The sequence below is a fragment of the Solea senegalensis genome, linkage group LG19 (genome assembly GCF_019176455.1).
Source record: "Solea senegalensis isolate Sse05_10M linkage group LG19, IFAPA_SoseM_1, whole genome shotgun sequence".
Lineage (NCBI taxonomy): Eukaryota > Metazoa > Chordata > Actinopteri > Pleuronectiformes > Soleidae > Solea > Solea senegalensis.
The window spans coordinates 14,566,590-14,579,589 of NC_058038.1; the positions used below are offsets into that span (position 1 = coordinate 14,566,590).

At 41.5% G+C, this 13,000-nt stretch overlaps 2 protein-coding genes across 2 annotated transcripts; one reads left to right on the top strand and one right to left on the bottom strand.

Moving 5' to 3' along the window:
* Positions 1–304: 304 nt before the first annotated feature.
* Positions 305–4,671, top strand: nme4 (NME/NM23 nucleoside diphosphate kinase 4). Its single transcript, XM_044051124.1, has 5 exons — positions 305–1,218; positions 2,577–2,707; positions 2,808–2,909; positions 3,523–3,635; positions 3,813–4,671. The coding sequence occupies exons 1-5, from the start codon at positions 1,080–1,082 to the stop codon at positions 3,931–3,933; spliced, it is 606 nt and encodes a 201-aa protein (XP_043907059.1). The 5' UTR covers positions 305–1,079; the 3' UTR covers positions 3,934–4,671.
* A 6-nt stretch (positions 4,672–4,677) lies between these two features.
* Positions 4,678–11,933, bottom strand: eps8l1a (eps8 like 1a). The gene is made up of 14 exons (XM_044051113.1): positions 11,658–11,933; positions 10,771–10,882; positions 10,624–10,682; positions 10,066–10,201; positions 9,145–9,233; positions 8,972–9,046; positions 8,746–8,894; positions 8,378–8,659; positions 8,153–8,261; positions 7,676–7,816; positions 7,437–7,578; positions 6,354–6,516; positions 5,701–5,833; positions 4,678–5,251 (listed from the first exon to the last, which is right to left on the bottom strand). Exons 2-14 carry the CDS (start codon positions 10,880–10,882, stop codon positions 5,180–5,182), a joined length of 1,662 nt encoding a protein of 553 aa, XP_043907048.1. The 5' UTR covers positions 11,658–11,933; the 3' UTR covers positions 4,678–5,179.
* Positions 11,934–13,000: the final 1,067 nt, after the last annotated feature.

Sequence of the window (13,000 nt, forward strand, 5' to 3'; positions counted from 1 at the left end):
TTTCTAATTAAGACACAAAAACATGTACGTAAATCTAAATCTGCATATTATTATTGGTAAGAAAATCATTGTATTACCTCCGCCAAGAATGTTAGGTTTTCATCTTTATGGATTTCTCTGTACGATTGTCCTTCTGTTAGCGTCTTCCTGTCCACAGTTTTTAATGGATCAAACGGAGCTTTTCTGTGATAGATAGGTGATGTTAAACCGTTGGTAAGAATCTACCCCACAATCTCTTAAAATGGTCAAAAGGGTGAAAAAAAAATCATACCTCTGTCAAAACTCATGGGATTTTAATAATATTTCATATCAGTATAAGTAAAGGATTCAACGATAATGTTTATTTGTACATCATATTTCATACACAAGGGCAACTCAGTGTGGTTGATTGAGTATCAATATGTTTATCTACAAAATGTTCCCAAAAACTGTTGTTATTATGAATTTATGTTAAACTGACCCGGGGGCCAGTGAGCATCTAGTCTTGTCAAGAGGGGAAGAAAAAGTGGGGAAAAACAACTATTCAATAAGGGGTGGACAATGTGAGCATAAGATCATGACACAATATTCCATTATAATATCGCAGTGAAGATATTCATGATGGTATTTCACAGAAATTCAAAGTGAAAGTGTTTCTCTCTCTCTGTTTAAATCTTGTGTCGCCAAGCAACATTCCCACACCACACACAGGAAGTCATTTGATTTGTGTCGAGATAGACTGATGAACTGATGATCTAGTACAGCGGCGACTGCTGCAAACATGTTGGAGTTAAGCCACTTGTGAAAAGGAACCTGGTTGTTCAGCAGTTTGACAACATAAATGCTTCATGTTTTCAGATGATGGAGATTCAGCAAAAACGAATCATTTCACATCACTTCTGTCCACAAAGACCCAACAGAGGCTACTGTGACCTCCTGACACCAAAAGTTGTGCACTGCAGCTTTAAGTGAGTGTCAGTGTGAGTGACAATCAGGTGGGACAGACAGACACAGGGGGGGACGTATGACTCGTGAGTTTTGATTGGGCAGGCTTGACTTTTCTCTCTCGAGACTGACGGGATTCACCTCAAAGCGTGATCATGTTGCAGAGGTGCATCTTCAAGAGAATCGCCCAGCCGTTCTTTTCAAGACATGCAGACCTCACCAAAGCGCTGGTGTCTGGGTTTCCTGATGCGCTGCAGGATGGACGAAGAGTTACTGGACACAGGAGCGCATCGAGTAAGTGAAAAAAAAAAAAATAATAATAATACCAATACATTCAATTAAGTGTGACTTTGTTTTAGTAAGGCAATTTATGTGACACTCTTTCCATGCCTTAATGTTACAGAATTCTAATTGAAACACCACTCTTTAACACAAATAAAGAGTGCCTCTATAGATGACATTACTGACGTAAATAAAACAAACTTTACCTCCGGCACAGAAAGTTTATTTGTTCCAAACTTGATGGGGAAACTTTCGCAAACAACTTCTCCTGCCAAACCTCACGGGGGCATGAACTGCAATGAGATAAGAGGCACGAAACACTATAGTGATGATGGTTGTTGATGTGAGTCAATGTGTCCGTGGATGATGTGCGTTGCGTCAAGTTACTGCGCTACAGCCTGCGTGCGCAATCGGTGTTCAAGGCTCAGGACCGTCCAAAGTGCAACGACGGAAATGTCTTCTCATACTACATCCAACGTTGTATCCACCATTCCACTGCCATTACTCCTGTCGTGACAGGTCACGCGTGTATTTAAGTGATCAGATGCAGTCACTCGTTAGGCCGTGCGTGACCACGCTGCTGCTGTTACTGCTGCTGCTCTGTGCGCGCGCAACCAAACAACCAAACAACAATCCAAACAAAACAAACACACACAATCATGATGTGCCTCTTACTCTGCATCATGTGTATCTGTGACTCCTTAGGACCTTTTCTGACATTAACACAAAGCTTAGTAGTCCTCATGGAGACCAAAACCTGGTCCCAATTAGGCAGAACATCATTTCTTAGGAGCTGATTAAGTTCAGTCTTGTATAAAGTACCTTATTAAGGGAATACTTGAGTAAAAGTACAAGGATCTGACCAGAAAAACATCTTTGGTAGAAGTTGAAAAGTAAAAGGAAAATGGCATTTACTGTGCTTAAGTAAAGCCATTTTCTGACATGAAAAGTATATATAAAATGTGAGGAGATGGGTAGCTGTAGGGTGAGTTGTCTTTCAACTTGAAGGTTATAGGTTCAATTCTATATTCAGTCTATATGTCCTTGAGCAAGACACTTAACCCAGTGTGTGAATGAGTGAGTGTCAAAACTGTAGTGTAAAGCAGTTCATCAAGACAAGAAAAGCTCTATGGAAATACAGACCATTACCAACTCTTCTTCTTTTGATTTTATTTGGTATTAACGAGTATCAAAGATAGTTAGAGGAATTGTAGTGGAGTAAAAGTAAGAGTTGTTTGAAATATAAATAAAAGTAAAGTACGGATTGTGTACTTAAGTAGAAAAAGTGTTTGTACTTAATAAATAATGTTGTGTTGTATCGTGTGGGTTGATGCCTTGTCAACATGTCATGTCATTTTAATCTACACCAGGTTCACCAGACATAAGGGAGCGGACTCTCATAGCTGTGAAGCCAGATGGAGTTCAGCGCCGTCTTGTTGGAAAAGTCATTCAGCGGTTCGAGCAGCGAGGCTTCAAGCTGGTTGGTCTGAAAATGTTGCAGGTATAGAAGAGAGGCATGATGAAAATGTTGGCTGCTGCACCAGTTAAGTGTAAAATCCATACACGTCGGATTCACACCTGTGCTTCTCTCTGTTGTGAAGGTGTCTGAGGATATCCTGGCTCAGCACTACAGTCATCTGAGGGCAAAGCCCTTCTACCCAGACCTAGTAGATTACATGACCTCAGGACCTGTGGTCATCATGGTGAGGGCTCCTCTTCCTGAGCTATTGCTGTACTCTCTGGTTCTGGTTCTGCCTTCGGTCGACTGCTACAAGTCTTTGTGTGTGTTTTTTTCATCCAGGCATCTGTTATCTATACCACAGTGATATATTCTCTGCAGGCCCTATCATTTTTTGAGAGCTGCTTTTTAGTTTGTTAAAGATCAAAAACAATCTGTAAAAATAGACATGAAATGAGCTTCTGCAGTGAGTGAGTGACAGAGACGCTGCTGTGAGGCGGACACACACACACACATGCCACTTTTCCACTATATGGTCCTGGCACGACTCGACTCGGCACAGCACTTTTTTTTTTGCTTTTCCATAAGCGATAATACCTGGTACTTTTTTAGTGCCTACTCTGACGAGGTTCCAAGCGAGTCGTCAGACTGCCTGCCACTGACTGGTCAGAGTGCGGTCACCGGACGAGTCGTGAGCAACACGTCAACTCCAATCTGCAAATGTCTTTGGACTGTTAGAGGAAGCCAGGGAACCTGTGGAAAACACACAGGGATAACCAGGATCCCTCTTGTTGTGCTAACAGGGTTAACGTGTGATAAAGACCGTTGACAAGTGTCCATTAACTTTTCTGTTTTAGGTGTGGGAAGGTTACAATGTAGTCCAGAGCACACGTTCCATGGTGGGTCATACTAACCCAGTTGAGGCTCCACCAGGCACGGTCAGAGGAGATTTTGGCCTCCATGTCAGCAGGTAACTTGGTGTACTTTCATCGCACGGCATCAGAACTTGCCTTCAAACAATAAGTCTCAGGATTGAACAAGAATCTTGAGACTCCCACTCTCTTTCCATGTTTTCCAGCTTGTGAAGCTCCCTTGTCTACTACTACTACTTATAATAATATTAATAATGTGAATTGGTCATTCGTAGGAATGTGGTCCATGCCAGTGATTCAGTGGAGGGGGCTAAAGGAGAGATCCAGCTGTGGTTTCAGCGCCAAGAGATTTTGAACTGGGAATCCTGTGACCAGGCCATCAGCTGTGAGCTGTGAAGACTGAGGTGAAAGCCATGAGAGTCAGTGTGAGCCACTGTTGCCTTTTCTGCTGCTGTGTCCTCTGACAGTTTGACTGCAGTGATCCACATCAATGTCCAGTGCACTTTAGTGTGACTGAAGAAATCTTTTTTTTTTCAAAATGTTTCAAATTTCAAGCCACATTGGCAACTATGCATTTATAAATTTAAAAGTCAGATCTTATGGCGCCTGATTTTAGATATTGACAGTAGGACCATCTTTTTTGCAACATTAAGTGGTCTCTTAGATAGGAAAAACAACCACAAATAAAAGTAGACAATTAAAACAGGTCTACTAATTTTAACTATAAGGAAAATGTTATATAACTTTTAATTATTACATGACAAATTGTATCCAATACTTGACTAGGAGTAATATGTGCAATATTTAAATAGAAATTACTTGAATTTTAACCTCAAACGCTATTTGAACATGATGATTCTGGAATGACCAAATCTGAGAGTTGTCAGCTGTAAATGATGAAATGTGAATAGTTACTTGATTCATTATAAATACTTGTTGTTTACACGGGAACAGTCAAAGCAGAACTGATTCTGATTTTATGTCACTTAAAAAAAGGTTTCAGTTGAAAAAAATGACTTGAGCCTTCAGTCAAGTGTAAATGATGAAATGCTCATAGAAAAGTGTGTTTTTAAATGGTATGTATGAATGCTGTGACCTATGTCTGCGTCTGATTAAATAAATTGATACAGCAAACTCATATCGATTTTATAGAAACACACAATTTATTTTAATTGAAATTTATACAGCCGCAGCAGTGTATCCCTTATGTTTCCATATTGTGCATTCATTCATGAAGTGAAACCACAGTTGAAATCAAAATATCTCACCAAAAAAATGTCACAACAGAAATTGTATTTGCTGCATCTGTTTGCAACAAACAACAATGTCTTTACGCACATTGTCGGTTAACATTATACTTTATATTTCACTAGGAGTTTTAGTTTCAACATCGGGCGATATTCAAACTCATGCTCGTGCATTGCAGGAACAGCACGATCCTGAAGCCGCGTAATTTGTCGCAGGCGCTGTTCTGCTCTGGAGGTTCCACTCCCAGGAATAAAGTGGATATAAGGGGAGTGATAGGGTTTTTATTTTTGTTGCAGCGATACAACACCACATATGAGCCACTATAGCTGTACAAGCAACACTACATTTGTGTCCGTTTCACTGGATGTGGAAAGCTCAGTCAAAATGCACCACTCTAGGATTTCAGGCCAATCTTCTGCTTTTGCTTCTCCATCGCCGCCTCTAATTCTGATGCTTTGCGAACATCCTGAGGAGGACATAAGACCCGTCAAGAAAGAGAAATATCCACGACACTCTGCATCTGACAAATGTATTAAAGGTGGAGCCCTTCAAACTTAATTTAACAAATGTTTGTACCATGAAGGTCAAAGTTAAGACACAACATATATATGAAAGTCCAGAAACAGGTAGGCTCACTGATTGAAAAAAAACATAGGCCCTAGGAGCTAACATCTATTTTGAATTTGTAAATACAGAGGTGAATAATCTGTAGTCAATGTAGGTCAAAGATGACGTACGTCAGCCAAGGCTAAGCAAACAAATTGCTCAGGACACGTGAACCTAAATATAACCAAACACACACACACACACACACTGCATTAACTGCCATTCAGCCCAAACAAAGAGTGTAAATAATGCCTAAAACTAATAATTCAAATCTTCGCCCCAAACATAAACTAAACACCCAGGACAAACCTCGAGAAGTGCCTTCTGTACTAATATCTGGCTGTAAACTCTGGCGCCCTCCTCTGGCGACACTATTCCGAGCTCCTCTTTATTCAGGGAGAACAGCTGTGCTCCAGTTAAAATGCCCAGATTCTGAATTGTCCTGACAGAGAAGAAGAAGAAAAAAAACAAAACAAATCTCCTTTAAAAGGGATTCACTTCTTGAGTTGTTTTTAAAGCGTTGCATCTTGCATATTTTATGAACATTTGGTGGCACTGTTGTGCACATGAGCAGCATAAATGATGCACGCTGAGCTCCACTAGACCAATACAGTCCTTATTTCTTAGTGCAGCATTGACCGGTACACATTGCACTGATGTCAGTATTGCACAGATCCTCCTATTGCACAGATAGTACAATAGGAAAGATCTGTCCATTTTCCAAATGGAAAATTTGTTTTTTTAAATGATTTTGCTTAAATTTTAGTAATTTATATCATCTGGTACTCAATTACTTACATTTTATACATTTTTAAAAACACATCTGCTGCTTTGTTACATGCTGGATGTGACATTCCTCACTCTAGAAGATCTTGAGTACAAGAGTATGTTTATTGTTTTAAACAGACTATATAGCCTGACATGCTATAGTCAGGTTGCAGATGAACCCGGTGGACACTCACGGCTGACTGAAGCCCTTGGCGTTGAGCCAGGCTTCCACCTCTGCAGGTGGTGAGTGGTAGTTGAGAGGTGCAGCAGTGTCAGCCGCGCGGGGAACCACCGGTGGACGGCCTGAGGCTTTCCTCCCAGCTATCCTCTGCAGAAGCTCATCATTCATGATCAGGACTACACACACACACACACACACACACATATAATCATTAGCATATAATTGCAATTCATATACAGCTTCATATGCAGTGCTGAGTCAAAATATCCCATTTTTCTTTGCAGAATTAGTGTACTCCATGACTTGTTTTACACATAACTAGTTCGGCAGTCTAATGATAATTGATATGTTTATTTTCATCATCATCAAAAACTATAATTAACCCTAAGTGCTAATGCGGCACAGATCAGTGCCGCAGGCACACCCGTGGTAAATTTGCTTGGGAATTAATACAAAACTCCTTATATGGACTTCCTGGGGATGTGTTTGTAGGTCACATCTTCAGACTTTATAAAATGTGCATAACGCATATTGATTTTAGTGATACATGGGCAGAAGGCACAAAATTATTTATTTTTGTTCATTTCAAATCATTTCTTCAGATTACCTATAGGTTGTGCCGAAAAAGAGGATATAAGACACTCTATATTACACATTCTTATAGCCTCTGTATTTGCGTTTTTAATGGAAAAAAGCAGCCTATAAATGCTCTGTGTTCTCAGGGTGACAAACAGCTGCTGATGTAAGTTTACTATCCATTTCCTCCCACAGTTTAAAAACATGCAATATGGGGATTCGGCAAAATGGACACTCTAAATTGACCGTAAGTGTGAGAGTGAATAGAGGTTGTTTGTCTCTGTGTGTCCCTGTGATGCACTGACGATCTGTTCAGGGTGTACCCGCCTATCGCTCTATGTCAGCTGAGATTGGCACCAGCACCAAAGTGTTATTATGGAGGGAATGATATTTATGTGTTAATTCATCATTGTTTGCTGGATTTACAGAGTTTCTCGCTGACTTTCTGTGTCACAGACTTTAAGAAGTCCAGTGTTTGTGAACTCATTTGATGAACACTCCTACATGTGATCTGCTTTACCTCTTCCATTGTCTTCTCCCAGTGTTGTAGATGGTAAGACCATGCTCTGAGGGCGCAGTGTCGGGCTTATAGCGGTGGGACTTCCCCCATCCAAGCTTGACGGATGATATGAGAAGTACTTTGACCGAGGGGAAATAGCAGTCTGTTGGGGAACAACACGGATGGATAAAACATAGTGTGCGCTGCATATGAGGCCCTGGCACAACACGTGTGGAGTTGTGTCTGTAAGGTACTTGTACCTTTGACTCCTTGCGTAACACAGAAGTCTCCCGCTCTGCTAGGTTCAGTGCAGACAGAGGTTCCAGGATGTTGGAGGGAACAAATCCTATCTGGTCAAAACGATTCCGACACTTCCACCATCTCTTTGACGATTCGATAACCTGAGAAAATATGCCTAAAAATCTGTCGGGCTTTGTGACATATTCCAAATATACATGTTTTTGTACAGATGAGCCACAACTAGGGCCGAGTATCAGAATTTTTTCGATACCGTATCAATAATGATGTGGACTTTCTGCATTCCTCGAGACAGCCATTCACAAGCACTGTTAAATCTCAGTCAAAGAGCAGTTGCAAGCTTAGTGGCTCCTTGTTGCTGATCAGATTAACTCCTCAGGTATCAAAGGTTTATAAGGAATGACGTGACATTTTCAATATTGTTTGATTCAGAGGAAGTTTGATACCCTGTCAATACCCCAGTCACCACCTTTGTTTACCTCCAGTGTTTCTCCTTGCAGCACGGAGAGTTCACTACTGTTTCGAGCCACAAAGTCATAACTGCAGCAGTAAAACCTTTCACCGTCTGGTGGGAGCCCATTACTGTCTCTGAAATGATGATGGTGAGTAAAAGAAACACAGCTTGTATTACACAAAGTGTCAGTAACTATAATGTCTGATAAGAAACAAAGACGTGGCAAATATTTCAGAATCTACAGACTTACGCTTCCTCAGTGCCTTGAGCAGGGCCTTGAGCAGGGCCTTGAGCAGGGCCTTGAGCAGGGAATTGTGCAGGGAATTGAACAGGGCCTTGAACAGGACCTTCAGCATGTTGTCGAGCTTGGTCCTGTAAAGTCTGAGCCTCCCTTCTTTCCCTGAAAGCCTCATGCTTGTGCTGCATCTTGATTGGATCTTCGAAAAGCTGGCCAGCTGAGTCATAGGCCTGAGGCTGCCATCCATCCAGGAAGACAGGTGAATACGGAGGAACAGTCACGTTAAGATGTGAACTATGAAAAGAGAGAGAACGAGGGTTTGTTTGTGAGCTCAACAGTATTGCATTCAGTCAAACACATCCATATATGAACACACAGACCAGGATGACGTCCAGTTGGATCCTAATGAGGTCCACAGTTCTTTTTCCTTCTCAGTCAGATGCTCCTGGAGCAGTGAAACGGCACCGCTGGTCATAGCAGGACTGACGACTGATGCGCCTAAGGTTGGACCTCCAGTGGTGTTCACCAGCTGTGAAAGAGAGGCTCACACTAGTCTGTGTCACAGTGAGAGAAAAACACACTAAATTAAACATGATAGAGACTTACCAGTCTGAGAGGCACAAAGATGTGATGCAGCAGGGCCGGTGCGTCGGGCTGTGAGAGGGACGACTTGAGGCGATCCTGCACGAACCAACAAACAAAGTTCCAGTCATTTTTATCAAGATTCACTGACGCTCTTACAGTTAGAGTTATTCAGAGTTTTATTGGGACTATCTCACCAGCAGGCTGAGGGAATACTTGATCTTCTGGAAGACGTCCACAAAGTTCTCCTCTGATGGAGGATTTGCTTTCATGGTCAACAATTCATCTGCACCAAACAATAACACAGTGAAACACTGATGGTGTAAATAATCAAATGAATAACGTATGAGATTCACGTATCTTCCTCAGTTTCAGAGAACCATCATTATTAATGCTTTTCCTGGTAATATACAGTATTTTCCTGGTAATTACAGTACAAACCTTTACATTTGTGTGATTCTCTTACCTATCACATTATGATAAATGCATGCTTTTGAAAGCTGGCCTTGACGAAAAAGTTGATGTTTAAGAAAGTACAAATAATAATAAGAAGATATGATTAACCTGGAAATAATATGAGAAATACTATGACGTTTCTAATATTCCATCTGCATTCGCTCTTCCACTATAATACACATGTGGTGTCTTGTTCATGTAAGAATGTGTCAGCCAGCACTCACGAGACAAAGCCAGTGGAAATGACTAATATTAATGAGCTCATTCATCGTTTGCATTCAGACACACCTATACCAGACACAAGCAGAGACAAACACAAACTCACCTTCACAGAAAACAAATAGGGCCGGTAATTACACCGCACTAACGTTTTCACTCCTAATCCTCAACTCACAGCACATCAGATTATATCATCCACTGAGAAATTGCATTTACTGGGCAACTAGGATGCAAACTAGTCACAGTGAAGGTTGTCGTGGTTCTTGGTTGCTGTAGGCAAGAATTCATTGAATTACCTGAAGGTTTCTTTGGCAATGTGTCTTGTTGATCTACTTCCAGTGTGTCTCCAAACATTAAGCCTCTGTCTAAAGATTCCTGCTTCTTCTCTTGAACATTCAACCGCCACGGTAGTTTATTAATGGGATGGGTAAAGGTCCACTCACCATTCTGGCCTGCCTTTTTCTTGCTTTTCCTGCTGCTCTTCTTCTTCCGTTGGGTGAGGATACTCTGGGCCTCAGCTGCCTGCTGTAGACGCCCCATGAATCGCTCCATGTCGTCAAAGCAGTGATTCAGAATCTCCTAATGGAGACACACACGGTATGTTTGCTGTGTGTCTCACAGAAGGTCTTCACAATGCTATGCAATCTAAATGTAGTAGCCCATTATACTGTGCATTATTTGAGAGTGGCAAAGAAAATCGGAATTTTTTATTTTATTTTATTTTTTATTAGTGTATTAGCTTTGTAGCACCGCTTAAGTCTTATATATTGATGTTTTATAAACTACAAATGTTGTAAGTTAAGCTATTTCAATTGTATATTCTGTTTTTAGGGTGCCACGGTTACATCTGTCCAGGGACTACAGATGAAAAATGAAACGTAAGGTCATACAGTACATGTTCTCAATGAGTTTCTCCACAAAAGTTGATCTGATGTGATGTTAGGATGCAGTCATTCATGTACCCACAACATGTAAAAATGATTACAAAGAAAATAACATACCACTTCTCTCTCTGCGTTCACTTGAGATGTGTGGCTTGAATCCCGGTGAGCACCATTCTCTAAGCAAAGGGAGAGCTGTTTTGTTTTTGTTTTTTTAAAAACTCATGTATTCACTTTCTGTAAATTGACTTGACAAATATACTGTACCTTTGGCAGAATCTGTGTAGGTGGTCGGGCCAGTGGAAGGAGGCCGACCTCCGGGATTTATGACTCGGACACCGGAAGGCTTCCTGGGGACCACCGGAGGTGGTGCCGACATCTGTTGCATGTAGATGCAAACAAGTACATACACATACACCATAGGATATAGTAAAATACATTTATAAACAGAAATGTTTTCCTTTACATCCCCTACTGTGTTCTTGCTGCTTAATTTCTGTATCTGTTTCTCTGTAATCGTCAGACATTCATGAAATCGCAGTTCTGAGATTGTTGCAGTTTTGTTCTTTTGGAAACATCCATATATGAATTCATGCAACATGAAGTCATTTGATGAATACTCATCTGGACTTCATCTGAATATTTGAATGAGAAATGACTGAGTGCTTGATAGTGCCACATTCCACTGCCTGATTGTAAGAATGCTGAGTATTCTGTGTGCACACTTGCGCAGGTTCCTCCAAGACAGAAACCACTGTCCTGGTATGCTGATGACACAACCACCAAAACTGGATGGAGAAACTGTGATGATGAATTTAAAAAAACAAAAAAAACAACGCACATTTGTGCTGCACCTCCTGCTTTACTCCCTCCTGTAGTTTCTTCTCTTCCAACATCAACATGGAGCAGAAAATATACTGCATCCAAATCTTATGTAATGCACAGTCAAAGCCCCTCTGTGCAGTTACAAGTCATCCAATGTTCTAATTGTGTCAAGATGAAGCAAGGTCTCCAAACCATCTCGAAATATTACTGACATGAAGCGGCAATCCTTCATATGACTCAGGTGCACCTGCCTTGCTTTCTCTCTCACACACACACACTCACAGGTTACACAAAAAGTCAACACATGAAATATAGATACATCACTGTACCTTTTAGTGTGGCCTGAGTGTTTAAGTCCAAAGGATCAGAAACCAGTCCTCGTGCTGCGCGGTCTGTGCACTGAGCAGTGCTGTTTACATGAGTACGTCCCACCTTCTACAGATATGCAGGAACAAGAAAAACAAGTCTGGCTTTCCTTTTGCAGTCGATCCGCATTGCTTTCACTCTCCTCTGACGCTCTCTCTCTCATATACACACTCTGTCCCTAACATTCCTCTTCTCCCTGCATCTCTGTGAGTTTCTGCTTCCTGTGACCTGAGAAAGACATTTTCTATCAGCAGCTGCCTGTGGCTTGTGCGGAAGGGGCCAGTGTGATCTGCGGCACCTGCCAGTGCGGTGATCCTCAAGCTCACCACAAGATTTGTTTGAGGTGAAGTGAAGGGGAGGAAGCTAAGAATATTAATAATATAATATATAACGAGTCTCCGTGTGCCCACGTCGACACGCACGCCTCTAGCTCATCTCCCGTTCATTCACTGCTTGCGGTACTGGTTATTTTCAGTCCTAGTTATTTTCAGCGGTGTCCCTGCTCAAAGTTAGAGGGCACTTCCTGTTTGAGATGGTCGACTTCCTGTTGGGTCAAAGGCATGTCCATAAACGTGTTCAGGGAAGTTCCCTTGACTCACATATCAAGTTTTGTACAGATCGGACATTAGACTTTACTTCCTGTTTCGGGCGTTCCACTCCCGGCGTGCAATCCAAGATGGCGGCCTTCCTGTAGGAGTCACAGGAAAGTTGTCATCGACTTTTTTGACCGTCCCCACTTAATGGACTTGTGTACCAAGTTTCGTTCATGCACGTTAAACCCAACAGCAGATGACCTAACTAAGATTGTCGAAGCATGCCGCTTCTCCAGGTGCTTCAGCAGATTGCTGTTGCTGTTGTTCGCCATAGAAAGTATTTTTGAACCGGGACACAGTCTACAAGTTACCGAAATGTTGTTTTTCCCTCTGCTCTCCAGTTATATGTAATAATGTGAATACCTCCATGAGGAGGAACTTATCCTCCCCTCTCGCTTGCCATCATGCCGTGCCCTGACCTGTCCAGTCCTTTTCATGGAGCGTGTTTGATTATGTGTGGGACGCTAGAATTTTCAATTCTATTAAACTTTATTGATCACTTAAATGTTAAGGAATGGAGTAACGCAGCGTTTGGTAATGGAAATGGAGTTACTGAATTTAAAAAAAACAACGCGTTACATTATTAGTTACAGAATAAAGTAACAACGTTACGTAATGGCGTTACTAATAGCGCGTTACTACCCAACACTGCTCACAAGCCTACAGTCCAGCCATTCTGAAAGCAGACAAGACCTAATAATAGAAATACAACA

What these genes read in the sequence shown, in the direction of transcription:
- nme4 (XM_044051124.1), top strand. Translation starts at nt 1,080, where the DNA reads ATGTTGCAGAGGTGCATCTTCAAGAGAATCGCCCAGCCGTTCTTTTCA. An exon ending in CAGGACCTGTGGTCATCATG is followed by an intron (nt 2,910 to 3,522) that starts GTGAGGGCTCCT and finishes TTTCTGTTTTAG; the next exon opens with GTGTGGGAAGGTTACAATGT. An exon ending in TTTGGCCTCCATGTCAGCAG is followed by an intron (nt 3,636 to 3,812) that starts GTAACTTGGTGT and finishes GGTCATTCGTAG; the next exon opens with GAATGTGGTCCATGCCAGTG.
- eps8l1a (XM_044051113.1), bottom strand. Translation starts at nt 10,882, where the DNA reads ATGTCGGCACCACCTCCGGTGGTCCCCAGGAAGCCTTCCGGTGTCCGA. An exon ending in TCTTTGTGCCTCTCAGACTG is followed by an intron (nt 8,895 to 8,971) that starts GTAAGTCTCTAT and finishes TCTCTTTCACAG; the next exon opens with CTGGTGAACACCACTGGAGG. An exon ending in GCCAAGGGCTTCAGTCAGCC is followed by an intron (nt 5,834 to 6,353) that starts GTGAGTGTCCAC and finishes CTTCTCTGTCAG; the next exon opens with GACAATTCAGAATCTGGGCA.